The following is a 14,617-nucleotide window of genomic DNA, read 5'->3' as shown; positions in this document are numbered from 1 at the left end:
AATGTTTAAAAAAAAAGAAAGAGAGAAATACTTCAAAGACAGCTTGGCATAGTGCCAAATCCTTGTTTCTGATACTTATTAGCTGTGTGAGTTCAGCCCCTTAAGCCTCACCTGTAAGATGTGTGTGTTGGACTAGGCAGACGACCTTTAAGGTCCCTTCTGGCCATGATTCTATGATTAATTGTTTTGAAAAAGTTTTTAAAAGAAAGTTACTTCGTCTTTATGGCCCTGTTTCCCCATCTGTAAAATGGGTTTAATAGAGTCGCGGGGAGGAAAGTTAGAATATTCCTACTTATTTTCCATTCATTGATCGATTGCCTGCTCAGGGCAATACACAATCCGCAATACTTTGTATACGAAATAAGCTGTAAAGTTAACCTTCTTCAGCTACTGTTGCCATTTTCTCGCCTTTTTCAGTTCTTCTGTAACTTCCCAGGAAGGTGCCAGGCCGGCTAGAAACGCACTTTCGGTCTCCGACCCAGGGGCACTTCCTAGGTGGCGCTGTTTCTGCAGTCATCCGCTTCCCAGGCCGCCCCTAGCGGCGAGCTGCCGGGGCTCTGTGGCTTCCCGGCCCCTCAGTCCCTTGGTCCTTTCCTCCCTCTCTCCTCCTCCTCCTCCTCCTCCTCCTCCTCCTCCTCCCCCCGCCTCCCCTGGAGTCTAGGCTCACGTGACCCCTCGGCGTCCAATGGGCAGGCGGAGAGGCCGAGCTGGTCCCTGCGGCCGCCATTAAAGCGAAGGGAAAACCCGTGAATTCGGATTAAAGGGGGAAAAACACCGCCCGCCGGGCCCACAAAATGGGGGAGACGACCGCGTCCGGGCGGTGAGGCCGCGGGGGGCGGAGGGGGGGGAGGAGCGGACGGGTAGGCCGGCCCGGCCCGGTCCGGGGGAGGGAGGGAAAGAAGCGAAACCACCAGTGAAGAATGGTCTCAGCCCGCGGACGCCGCCACCGCCACCACCGCCGCCACCACCACCGCCGCTGCTGCTGAGGAGACTCCGGGCTTGAGGACGTCGCTGGAGCCGCTGCCGAGCCGGGGCCGGGGCTGGAGCCGCGTCCGCTTGCCCTGCCTACCCTGCCCCTTGCCTGCCTCCCCGCCCGCCCTTCCCTGCGCCCGAGTCTGGGTCCGGGTGCTGCGGCCTCTGTTTAGATTTTTAATTATTTATTTTGTAATTTATTATTAATTATTCATCTCTCCTCTCGTGCCGCGGGGGGCTACGTGTGCGTGCCAGTGCGTGTGTGAGTGAGTGTGAGAAAGAGCGAGCCCCCGTCGGCCTCGGCTGTGCCGGGGGGCGGCGGGTCCCCGGGGCCCGGCAGAGGAGGCAGCGGCGGCGGCAGGTCCCGTCCCCCTCGTTCCCGGGCGGGGCTCCTCTCAAGGCTCGGCCCGGCCTGACCCTCCGCCCCGGGGCCGCGGCCGGGGCAGCCGCCGGGAGTGGGTGGAGAGGGCGGGCGGCTGGCCGGCCCCGCGGCGGCCTCGTCTTCCACCCCCCTTCCCAGCTCCCTCGCCCGCCCGCCCGCCTCCCTCCCCGGCGTCTGTGTTTCTCTCTCTGGTCGGAGGCGGCGGTAATGGCGGATGGTGGGTTGTGGCGCCGGCGGCGGCTGTGAGGGACGATGAGTTCCTGCTTCGTGCCGAACGGGGCCAGCCTAGAGGATTGTCACTGTAACCTCTTCTGCCTGGTGAGTGAGGGAGCAGGCGGGCGAGCGGGCGGACGAGCTACGGCCGGAGGGAGGGAGCGAGGGAGGGAGAGAGTGCGTGCCCCCGTCCCGAGGGGCCCTTGCCCCGGCTCCGGCTTAGGCCCCGGCGGCCTGGGCTAGGCCCCCTCCCCTCCCGCTGCTGGCGGCCGGCGGCCCCCTCCCCCCCATCCCAAGCTCCAGCCCCCTGGCCTCGTTCTTGATTCTTCCCTCCCCAGAATCCCCCTCCCCAAATCCTTTTTCTCCCCTTCGCTGCCAGGCCCGGACCGACAACCCCTTTCTCCTGTTCAGCTGCTGCTTTCTCTCGGTGCCCATCACACTTTTCTATGACTGGGTTGCTCTGGTCTCTTTCACTCCCCCCCCTCTTAAATTTGCCGTTGTTCAAGGAGCTCGACCCAGAACCCCAGACAACCGAACAATTGTAGAATTAAAATTGTTAAAATTGAACAGAGAGACTCACCCCCCCTTTTTCCCCTTAACTTGCTCACCTTTATAACTAGCAGGGAGAACTCTGAAATATTGCCGAGATGCCATTTCATAGGGTTTTTTTTCCTTTTTTAATTATTACTTTGAAAACAAAGTTTTTTTTCCCTTCCATTTTTGACAATTTTCTAGCCATCTTGCTCTCACTGGAACATTGTGTTGTGTGTGAGTACAGGGCACTAGTGGAGGAGGTGCTGTAGTGTTTCTGAATGTTTCTATATTTGTGTATATTTTGGTATGCATTTTAAAATATTTTGAGCAGACTGCTCCTTGTTTTAACTGGAGCGAGATGCTAGGCAGCTAAGGAGGAATGCATTGTGCCAGATTGACCAGGCCTGAAAACATCTCAACTGTTGCAAACTTTTTCTAGTTCTAAATCTGAAACTCAGCTTTTGTTTTTACGTGACTAATTTGACCTTTTTTGTTTGCCTGTGTGTAAGGGAAACATTAAAGGGGGGATATCATAGTCTGGAAAATGAATTGAGGGGATGGGAGCATAACTAGTTGGCAAGTGTAAGCTGCCGGTCATGTATCAGCAGTTTCATTTTTGGCACCTCCAAGCTTTGCACCTTGAAGTCAGGCTGAAGACATGGTGAAATACCAGCTGATAATTTTTCCCCTACAATCCTAAATTTTGAAATACGGAGAAATATTTTTCTTATAATTGGGCTATGCTATGGTCATCCTTTTTGAGCACACAACTTGAAACTAGGTTTTATCTTAGTTTCTCCAACTTCAGTTGAGTTATGTATGTGTGCTCGAGGTTTGTGAAAAAATCCACCTCTAACAAGAGCAAGGTGTGTTGAGACTAGTACAGATTTGACAGTTCATTATAAACAAATAATAGAGACTGCCTAAAACTCCAAAGAATCAGGATTTTCCTTCAAATGCTTATTTTCATAAAATGTTACTAATTTGTAAATATGTAATTACAAGATACTTTAAAACTCTCAAGGAGTTTGAGGGAAGGCAATGCTGCTTTAGCTCTGGTATGGTGGGGAGTACTGGGTTCAGATCCAGTCTGATATATTACAGCCTGTGTAATCTTTGGGAAATCACTTAATCTCCTTGGACCTTGGTTTTCCTTATCTGTAAAATGAGAGGGGTTGGATTAGACAGCCTCCGTCCTATGATACTTCTCAGCTTTGAGGTTTTTTCCCCCCCAACATTTTTGGTTTTATAGGTAGGCAGTTAGAAATTGGAATATTCATTGAACAAACTTGTGAGTGATTTCTGCTTGCAAAACATCCCCAGGTTACAAATATAATTAAGACATAGCCCTTATCCTTGAAATTGTCAAATATAGCAGAAATAAATTGTTCTCTAAATATGTTATATGTGATGACGAAGTATAACTTGCATAACTTTACATCTGAGAAACTTTAAAGGAAACTTTTTGGCTCTATTAGTGTAAGATAACATATTCACACTTTCTTTACTCTAGGCTGATTTGACAGGAATTAAATGGAAACGCTATGTATGGCAAGGCCCAACTTCTGCCCCAATTCTGTTTCCGGTGACTGAAGAAGACCCCATTTTGAGCAGCTTTAGTCGCTGTCTTAAGGCAGATATACTTGGTGTTTGGCGGAGAGATCAGAGACCTGGAAGAAGAGAATTGTGGATATTTTGGTGGGGTGAGGACCCCAACTTTGCTGACCTTATTCATCATGACTTAGCAGGTGAGAACTTTTTTATATATTTGTAACGTGATAGAGTAATGAATCTTTTGGACTGTGTTAAAGGTGCTCATTTTCTTATTTACCACTAAAAAGGTTATATCAAAAAAAGAAAAAAGGGTAAGTGATCATAGATGAAGCCAGACTAAATTAAATTTTATTATTCCAGTTCCCTGTGAATATTGATCCTGCCATGCTTGATTAGCTCTATTTGTTTTCCATGTTGTAGATTTTCTGTGGCAAATTGTAGAATTTTGAATGCCCTTCTCCCTGTCACTAATCCCTATAGGCTTCTGCATCTCCACTATTGGTTTATTTCATATCCAGAGAATGCATACTAACATTAACCTAAACAAAACAATTGAGAATGAAATCTGATACAGAACTTCATTGGATGAAGACCAACATAAATGACTTGGATTTTATCTTCTACTTCTGTCTTCTGGTAGCATTTCAGGGTTCTAATTTTATGATGCTAGGCTAAGAATAATTGAGAGGCAACATGGTATAGATATCCAATATGGATATGGAGAGGCAGTATGGATAAAAGTCAAGTCTTTCCTCCAAAATATATTTCTGATCCTGGGCTAGTCACTTAACTTCTCAATGTCCCAGGTGACTCTCATTACTTCATAATTTCTAAATATCTAGGTATTGATTTTGAATAAGCAACTTTTGATCAAACAGTTCACTATGAATTTGGATTAGAAGATCTGATAACCACCTAGTGTAGATGAATGAAGGCTATCCACTTTTTCATTTCTTTGGGCCCAGGATAAGTCACTTAAATTCTGAGCCACCATAAAATGTGGGGATCTTTGCCCTAATTGCCTTTTTAATTTTTTTTATAAATGTTAGAGCATTATACAAATAAGGTTAGGTTACTGTACTTAAAGAGTAGTTCTGGTTATGTGAGTTGTCCAGATTTAGTATAGTGTAGTATACTAGTATTTAGTATAGTATCTTCATTTACACTAAAAGCTCACTACATTAAAGAACTGACCTTTTTTCCAAAATGCCATCAGTATGGGTAATAGTTGTTACACTAGAAATTAAGCAACAATCCTTAAAAACTGCAAGGGGAAAAAACATGTGATTTGACACCCAAAGGAAAATACCCACAGAGGAACTCTAATGCATACCCAAGAGTAGGAGCATGCTTAACTTTAAGGCATGTAACTTCCAAACTATTCCATTTTACGCTAAGTTCATTCAACATCCCTTTATTGACCATATATTTCATACAAAGCTACACTTCAATGCTAGAACTGTGCTAGACTGTGCAGAGTAAAACTAGGTTCCACTAATCTGTTCTGCTATTCCCCAACACTAAACTCAGGGACTGTTTTTTGCCTTTCATTATATACTGAAGGATTACTAAACACATAGAAAGGGTATAAAAAATGCTTGCCTAGCTGTAGCTATTCTACTTGATTCTTTGAGCAGTGAAGATGCCCTTTTGTATTAATATTGAGCTTTGGTTTCCACACCCTACCCCATTTAAAATTAAAACAAGAATCATTTTAGTTACTAGATATTTAGGGTGATTTCATCGGTATGAGCCAATGTATCTCAACAGGTACACACAGTCATTAGGTGTCAGGGGACAGAACTTGAAGGAACTTCAGACTCCTAGGCTCAAGATGTTTTACTGCTTCAATAAAATGAGACTACTTTAAAAAATTACCACCATGCTACTTTTAAACAAGAAATTTTCCAAGTATACTTTCACAAATAGCAAATAATTTTTGATTTATCAATGTGGAAATAATTATTTTGAAATAGTCTGAAGTATAATTAGTATTAGTATATGTGTGTACTCATTTTGGAAAAACTCAGTGTTTCAGTCAGTGTAGTCTGTGGATTTTTGATAAAACTCAGTGTTTCAGTTTATATAGTACCTATTTACCTATAACAAGTTTAAAATGTTTCTTAAATCAGACCCAAATAAGAGTAATCTTTTTAGGTAGTCCGTCTCTCCTTCCCCCTCCCCTCCCCCAGGCAATCTGCCTCCCTTTTGGAGTAATTAGTCCCTCCTGTCTCTAGCTCAGCTAGCTCTCGCTCTCTCTCGCTCTCTCTCGCTCTCTCTCGCTCTCTCTCGCTCTCTCTCGCTCTCTCTCGCTCTCTCTCGCTCTCTCTCGCTCTCTCTCGCTCTCTCTCGCTCTCTCTCGCTCTCTCTCGCTCTCTCTCGCTCTCTCTCGCTCTCTCTCGCTCTCTCTCGCTCTCTCTCGCTCTCTCTCGCTCTCTCTCGCTCTCTCTCGCTCTCTCTCGCTCTCTCTCGCTCTCTCTCGCTCTCTCTCGCTCTCTCTCGCTCTCTCTCGCTCTCTCTCGCTCTCTCTCGCTCTCTCTCGCTCTCTCTCGCTCTCTCTCGCTCTCTCTCGCTCTCTCTCGCTCTCTCTCGCTCTCTCTCGCTCTCTCTCGCTCTCTCTCGCTCTCTCTCGCTCTCTCTCGCTCTCTCTCGCTCTCTCTCGCTCTCTCTCGCTCTCTCTCGCTCTCTCTCGCTCTCTCTCGCTCTCTCTCGCTCTCTCTCGCTCTCTCTCGCTCCCCATCTGTGTCACTCCATTGCTTTCTTTTAAGCTCCCCTGAGAAGAGAGCAGCTGGACAGTGGGGGTGGCATCAGCTGCAGGAGGCAATCCAGAAGTGGAGGTGTAGCACTGAGGAAAGGGGAACCGGAAGGATCCAGATGGTAGCTGCAAAGCTCCATTAATTTAACCTGAGCCTACTCTGTATGGACAGTATGAGGTGTTTTGGTTTGTTTGCTTGTTTTTGGTAGAGCACCTAACATCCTGTCACTCAAATATGACCGTGCTTCTATTTTCTATTGATTTGGAAGGAACCATGACATTCTCTTTTGCAAAAAAAGGTAGTAATTTTCAACTTTTTTTTTTTACTTAGGTCAGCATAGTAATTATGTTGTCAACTTTCCATTTTTTAAATTTGTCTGACCTTGGCTGTTAAGATTTTTTTAAAAAGGGATACACATGATATGGAACAAATTCACTTCTAGTTGGATAGAGCCTTTCATTTTGTAGAAACCCCATTTAATTATTCTGACAATAGCTCACTTTTATATGGTACTTTAACCATATAAAAGTTTTGTAAAAGTGCTTTATATAAATAAAGCTATATGATAAAGCTGACAGCTCAAGTATTTTATTCCGATTTTATAGATGAGCCTCAGATTGACTTGACCTAGTCATGTTTCTAATATGTGGTTCTACCTTGGCTTAGATCTTGAAAGTAGTATTAAGTTGGTGTAAAGAAGCTCTGTTCTCATCACTTATTGCCAGAACCATTTAACAACAACTGAGTTCTAGTTTTAGTGAATTAGTGCTATTGTTCAAATGGCACCAACATGAGATAGTTGCTTGTATTTTTATGAGAATAGGTTACTGTGTGCCTTATATTTTTGAAGTATTCCTAACTTTTGGGAATCCTGATACCCTACCATTGTTTAATGATACTTCATTTCAAGCCAAATATAAAGACTTAGTCCTTGGCTTTTGTTTTGTTTAGTTTTGTTTTGTTTTTAAGGCTTAAAGAATGTATAGGTGTTTTGGTGTACTCCTTTCAGTAAGATTATAGCCCTTCTAAAATTTAGACTGGTCAACAGGAAAAAAAAAAAGATTACCCTCTGTCCAACCTGATAATGAACATGGAATTTTTGTTCATTGAAATTTTGCTTTGAGAATGTTATGATTTATGAAATGACTCCCCAAGGTATTAAACAAAAGCAGCCAGGTTCAGGAATTACTGGTTTTTGGTTTCCAACTTTCCTTCTGCCTTTTATAGAGAATATTCAAAAACTAGAATTTCATCCTTTTGAAAGATTCCTTAACCTGTAAAAGAGATTTAGAGGGACATGGTAGCTGACTTTCAAATTTAAAGGGATAATATCATGGGTAACCTGTAATTTTTAGTATAGAAATGTAAAAGATTCTGACATTAGATGTGGACTACCTGATCTCTATGGTTCTTATGATTCTTTGCTTCTATGAATATTCTAAATGAATGGATCATGGTTTGGGCTTGAGCATCTTTTTGTGAAGTGTTTTATGCCTGCCTTCTAATTTGTTTCCTTAATTTTTTTCCCCCTCAAATATTATCTGGCTACATGGAATTAGTTTTGTGCTTTTTGCTGTGTTTTTAATTTTTAGTAGGAGGGTATTTTTATCTTTAAAACAAAGTTCAATATGTTGTTTTCTTTGAATCAGATTTTTCTACATTTTGTTGTATACTGCCAACTATGGCTTCAACACTTAATAAATATTTGTTGAGTGAATGAATAGATTAGTTAGGGAAATTTATTTTCCAAGACAACCACAGATGTGGACAATTTAAAAATTTCTCTGTCATCCTAGAAGATTGAAAATCGGGTTTATTCATTTTGGGTTTCATTTGCATATCACGTTGAGTATTTTGACAGAACTAGATTAAAAAAATGTTTCCTTTGTGGCTAGCTGATTACTCTAGCTACCTAGATGGAAGATAATCCAAATCAGTAGTAAACAAATTTCAAGTTCTGAGTATATTAACTTCTTTTTTTAAAGTGAGGCAATATAGCTGCCCCTATATTAACTTTTTAACTGGTAAAGTATTGGTATTATGAATCATATTTGAAGGCTCCATCACCTTTTTTCAGTTTGCTTTCACCTATTATTGCTGCAGACATAGTCTGTCTGATTTGGAAGATGGTCTTTTGTGTATTGCTGTGGCCAAAGACTTTACATTATGGCCAACCTAATAAGGAGGCTCTCTGAAGCGCTAAGGTGATCTTAGAATGGCAGATGAGTTTGCTAGTTGAATTTCTATACCACTTAGGGTTTTTCCAAATCCAGGTAGTAAAATTGTAGATTTGCAAAATAGTGAAATTATTTTCTTCACAACTTTTTAATTTATTTATTTTTAAGTGAGGCAATTGGGGTTAAGTGACTTGCCCAAGGTCACACAGCTAGTAAGTGTTAAGTGTCTGAGGCTGGATTTGAACTCAGGTACTCCTGAATTCAGGGCCAGTGCTCTGTCCACTGCACCACCTAGCTGCCTCTCTTCACAACTTTTTCCACAGATAAGGAACTGAGGCTTAGAGAGGTTGTTAGTGACAGAGATCAAGTTTGTATTCTTCCCACAATAATTCTGTGTTGTAAATACTTACCTTTTCTCCCAGAAAGCAAATAAATGGATTTAAATAGTTTTTTTAAAGAGATGTGGTCTTCTTAAAAGCAGGTCTCTAAAAAGGTTACTTTTAAGATTAGTAGCATTTTTCTAAAAGGAAACCATGGCTGTAAGAAAATTGGGTGAAGTAACAGCATCTTGTGTTTTTCTTCTTCAGTCTATATACTTATATACTTTTGTCCTAAAGCAAATTCTCCGAAATTTCATTTATTTATTTATTCATTCATTCTGCAGAGCAATGGGGGGTTAAGTGACTTGCTCAGGGTCACACAGCTAGTAAGTGTCAAGTGTCTGAGGCCAGATTTGAACTTAGGTACTCCTGAATCCAGGGCTGGTGCTTCATCCACTGTGCCACCTAGCTACCCCCTGGCTTTTACTTTTAATGCAAACCTAGTATATGTTAGAGCAGAGGTGTCAAACTTGAAGCCCCTGGGCTACTTGTTCCCAAGTGGGGCCAGAACTAGATTATCCACTGTCCACTGCACCACACCAAGTAGCTGCCCCTGAAATTTTTACTATTGAAATAGAGGAACTATAATTGTAGTTTTGTTTGTTTGTTTGTTTTGTTTGTTTGGCGGGGCAATGAGGGTTAAGGGATTTGCCCAGGGTTACACAGCTAGTAAGTGTCTGAGGCTAAGATTTGAACTCAGGTCCTCCTGAATCCAGGGCCAGTGCTTTATCCATTGCACCATCTATCTGCCCCTGTAGTTTTGTAATGTGAAATTTTTAGTAAGACCTTACTTTAAAGCCAGAAAGAAAACTGCTTTTTAGACAGGAATATGGTCTTGTCTATGGATGTTGATCCTGGGGCTCAAGTGTGTGTGTGTGTGTGTGTGTGTGTGTGTGTGTGTGTGTAGGCACTTTACAGTGGTTTGTTCTGTGTGTCAATTTTACATAACAGAATAATGTTTTGTAACCGGGCAGAGTCCCTTAAAGGTTCTATTAAAATTTCCAAGATGTTAATTTAACTATTTTGGTGCTAATCTTTTTTGAAGTAACAAAATGCATTTAAGGCATTGTGTGTTTTTTAAATAGTTTTTATTGATAGGTTTTATTGTATCACAACACACACTTCCCAGAAAAGATACAAACTGACTTACAAAATAACATCCGCCCTCACCAGAAAGGTTTATTATTGATTTTTAACAGAAGGGAAGAATGTATCCTTTAACTTCGCCAGTGTGCAACTAATTTTGGGACTAATATTGCCTGTTATAGACATCAATGAATGCAGTTAAGATTTATGCTCATTACTTCTAGGGAAAGTGAATTTACAGTACTTAATAAGACAATACCACATAGTTTGTAGTTGTAGAAATGCTTCAGAGACTTGTTGGCCCTAGATTAGCCTAACTGGTGGTCTAGCCTTCCCTTTGTTTTATACAAAATTCCCATTAGTGTTAATGAGAACTATGGGAACTTTGGGGCTTAGGGAGACCCCCCACTGAAATCAAGTTCACTCAAGGTTCTTGAGATATAATTAGAATAATGGAAGAGAGATGCTTAGAAATTAATCAAACTGGGGGTGGGGGGAGCAGGATTTTAAAAAGCAAAAATAAAATGGTTCTTTCAGGTGAACTACTTGCATGTAAGATACAAATTATATAAAAACCTTAAAGTGCAGTTTTGACTACCAATAACATTTTCTACTTAAATTGTAAGAAATTGTTTTTCTGATTTTGTAAGTGAATATATTTAATGGGGGTTGTTTCTGTATTTGGAGCTTTTAAAATAGTTTGACAGCTAAATATAAATGGTTTTTCTTCATAATCTTACAAAGTCTTAAGTATTTTTAAAACATTGTTCTGAGAATGGGCCCAGAAGCTTCACCAGACTACCAAAGGGATCCTTATTTATGTAAATATATGTGCACATAGAAAGCAATCTTAATTTTTAAAATTTATTGCTACTTTAGAGATGTTTAAGTATTTGTACAAATAACAAATGTAAATGAGTGATACCACACATGCTTCTCAGGAGCTAAGGATCTTTTGAGATAAAGAGAAAGCATGTTAAAAATAGTTTACAATAAGATTAGGAATCTAGAGGTAGGCTCAACAGTGGCTTATGAGCAAGGAAGAATTTATAAAATTAAGTAGTATTATAGATAGTTGACGCAGGAATCTGTTAATATGTCCTTAAAATATTCCTGGCCGGACAGTTGGTTCAGCCTCCAAGAATATTGGTGTAAATACTTTATTCTCTCAGCTACACCCAAATATACTTGTAATTTAGATAATTAAATCATTTAGGTAAATTGACATGTACCTTTTTTTATCCTGTTTTTAATTGTGAATAGCTGTCACCATGAGTTTATTTTTAAAATAAAATGAAACTTAAAAGCATTGTGGTTTTGGATGGAAGGGCATATCCATGTAATTAGTATGGGAGGAAATGTTCCATTTTATGATAAATTTAGACTTCAAATATCAGTGGTTAAAAAGAAATGGGGCTCTTAATTTTGACACTAAAGATTTTCAAAATGATTTCTATTTTATTTATTTATTCTTATTTTTCCATTTGACTCCAGATTCAGACTTTGGAATGGCCAGAAAAGCTTTTAGAAACACCATGATTAGTTGATTTGAAAGACTTTACTGTAATTTAAGGGACATTTTAAAGATCAACATAAAATCAACTGTTTAACCTTTGTAATGGTTCAGGGTTTATAGTGCAGTTAAAGTCCACTATCATTAAGCTTTCTAGTTAATGTTTGTTTTGTTGTATTACCCATGTGTTGTGTAAGCTCTGAATAGCAAGTATAAGCTCTTATAGCTGCACTCTTTAATATATACATAGCAACCATATTTTGAAACTTACTGGTTTTTCCCTTGTAATTAAAAAATGACGTGTGTGTGTGTGTGTGTGTGTGTGTGTGTGTGTGTGTGTGTGTGTGAGAGAGAGAGAGAGGTTTTTCAAATTTTAAAGATGCTGGCTAAATAAATGCATCTTGCAATCAAAAGGTTATTCATACTTTAAAATTTTAATTTTTAAGTAATTTAAAAGATGTAAATGAAAATAAAAGTAGTCTTAACCCTTATTTGTAGCAAGATGTAGAACTTATTGCTTTCCATAAGGGGGTTAGGGATTGAGAATTGTTTGTAATGAATTATACCCAGAATAATCTCAGTTACTATTAGGCTTGTATTTATTTATTTTTATTTATCTATTTTTTTGGTGAGGCAATTAAGTGACTTGCCCAAGGTCAAGTGTCAAGTGTCTGAGGCCAGATTTGAACTCGGGTCCTCCTGAATCCAGGGCTGGTGCTCAATCCACTGTACCACCTAGCTGCCCCGGCTTAGATTTATTTTTAAGTAGGCAAATACCCATAGCTCTCAGAATAGTCGATACTGTTTTAAAAACTAGGATAATTTAATGGACATATTAGAATCCATAAATTATTTTCTATAAAATTTACTTTTTAAAGATAGGCTTTTTCAAAGATAATTTTTAAATTTAATAATATTCCTTGGGAATTAGAGATAAGAATTGACTTCTGATTTCATTGGTCTAAGGAATTCTGGTTAAAGATAGGGTCATACAGCCAGTACTATCAGAAGTAGAACTTGCCATGTTTTTTTCTTTATTCCTAGGAATTGCTTAGTTGAAATGGGAATTATATGTATTTGAGGATGATATGTAGTTGCTAACAAATAGATAGGATTTTCCCCTCCCCTTAAAACATATTTGTATGATTATTTGAGGTGGTGGTGGATGGGTTATGGGAAGAACAAGTTGAGTGAGAAAAAATTGGAGACAGTTATCAATAAGTTAGACAGTTCATTATTTTTCAGTGTATGCTGATAGTCTTTCCTTTGGAATTTAAACCAACAATTAATGTTATTAACATTTTTTTAGTGAGGCAATTGGGGTTAAGTGACTTGCCCAGGGTCACACAGCCAGTAAGTGTTAATTGTCTGAGGCTGGATTTGAACTCAGGTACTCCTGACTCCAGGGTCAGTGCTCTATCCACTGCGCCACCTAGCTGCCCCAGTTTTATTCCTTAAGTTTTGCAGTCTTATCTGTTAATGTCCTATTATATATGAAAAAATATAAATAGTTTTGAATATCTTGTGGAAGTAGAGCTCATGAATATAGAAATTTGAATATAACTTAGGTTTTTCTGAATAATCCGTTGCATGATTTTTTTCAAAAATGTTATGGGGTTTTCTCCCTCTCTATTGGCCTTATAGAAGAAGAAGATGGAGTGTGGGAGAATGGACTTTCCTATGAATGCCGCACTCTGCTTTTCAAAGCAGTCCACAATCTGTTGGAGAGGTGTTTAATGAACCGTAACTTTGTACGAATTGGCAAGTGGTTTGTGAAACCTTATGAAAAAGATGAAAAACCTATAAATAAAAGGTAAGTCAATCTTGCTTTAATTTTCATTTGTTTTTCTTTGGGAAAAGTTATAAAGAATTGGAGTAAAACAAACTCTAAAGTTTAGATCTATGTTTACATATTGTAAGTATTAGTATAGTTCCAAAACAGTGGCATAAATTCATTTTGTATAGTAGAAATGTAAAGTGAACAGATTAGTAAGTAGATAAGGAGATTCCATCTACTAAAATGAAATCATGTTTGGTGATTTAAGAAAATAAATTTATCACACTTGTTAGATGCTTGCTAAGTGTAAAATACTTGGATACAAAGATAGAAGAAATTAGTTTTTGCCCTAAAGGAGCTTACAGTCCTTTGTAAGCTGACATGCACACAAATAAATATGCTATAAGGTGGACTTTGACTGGGTCAAAAGATACAAAATGCTACTTTGAAAGAGATCCAAAGATGTTATAAGAAATCGAGGACAGGGAAATAATTTTCAGCTTGGAAGAGCATAGTCTTTCATCTGAAAAGGCTTTGTAAAATCATAGATTTAGAGATCATTTAGTGCAAGACCCTCATTTTATGGATGAGGAAAGTGAGGCCCAGTTAGGTGAAGTGACAATTCAAAGATTGCACAAAAAGAATAAATTGTAAAGCTAGAAGATGAACCCAGGTCCTTTGACTCTAAATCCAGCTTTCTGTTTTAAATGATTTATGGTAGTACCTGAATTTCATCATGAAGGAATAAAAATTTCTATAGACAGCCTTGTATCGAATATACCCCTTGTATGGGCAGTTGTGCAGCTAGATGGCAAAGTGCAAAAGTACCAGGCTTGGAATCAGGAAGACTTACCTTCCTGAGTTCAAATCTGGCCTCAAACACTTAATCACTATGTGACCCTAGCAAGTCACTTAACTGTATTTGCCTCAGTTTCTTCATCTATAAAATGAACTCCAAATGTGGTCATTTGTAGGACATGACTAACAAGAACATTGGCAGTAGTCTGTGTGAATGTATAGAGAAAAGCTAGTAATCTAATTATCCTGGGATGTGTAAAGAGTAGTCTGAAGAGTAGGTTAAAGCACCTAAAATGCAGAGGAGTATTGAGCTCAGTGTGATACGAGCTCAGTGTGATACGGTCCCTGCCTTCAAAAAAAAATTGTGCTATGGAAAGATTGACACACTATACACTTGTAATAGACACTATTAAGTGCTTTAGGAAGTTATAAATTGAAGTGCCATGTGATATCAACATGAAGACCATCCAACTTT

At 39.7% G+C, this 14,617-nt stretch overlaps 1 protein-coding gene across 2 annotated transcripts in view; it reads left to right on the top strand.

Annotated features, from left to right (window-relative positions):
* The first annotated feature begins 889 nt into the window (after window positions 1–889).
* The window catches only part of MED13 (mediator complex subunit 13), a 65,441-nt gene continuing 51,713 nt past the window's right edge, over window positions 890–14,617 (top strand). For both annotated transcript variants that reach the window (XM_044000398.1, XM_044000397.1), the window contains exons 1-3: window positions 890–1,672; window positions 3,615–3,849; window positions 13,212–13,380. In XM_044000398.1, the coding sequence (XP_043856333.1) occupies window positions 1,607–1,672; window positions 3,615–3,849; window positions 13,212–13,380 (470 nt within the window). In that variant the 5' untranslated portion in view covers window positions 890–1,606. The remainder of the gene's footprint in view (window positions 1,673–3,614; window positions 3,850–13,211; window positions 13,381–14,617) is intronic.

The sequence above is a fragment of the Dromiciops gliroides genome, chromosome 4 (assembly GCF_019393635.1).
Source record: "Dromiciops gliroides isolate mDroGli1 chromosome 4, mDroGli1.pri, whole genome shotgun sequence".
Taxonomy (NCBI): Eukaryota; Metazoa; Chordata; class Mammalia; order Microbiotheria; family Microbiotheriidae; genus Dromiciops; species Dromiciops gliroides.
This window is presented reverse-complemented; position numbering and strand designations above follow the sequence as displayed.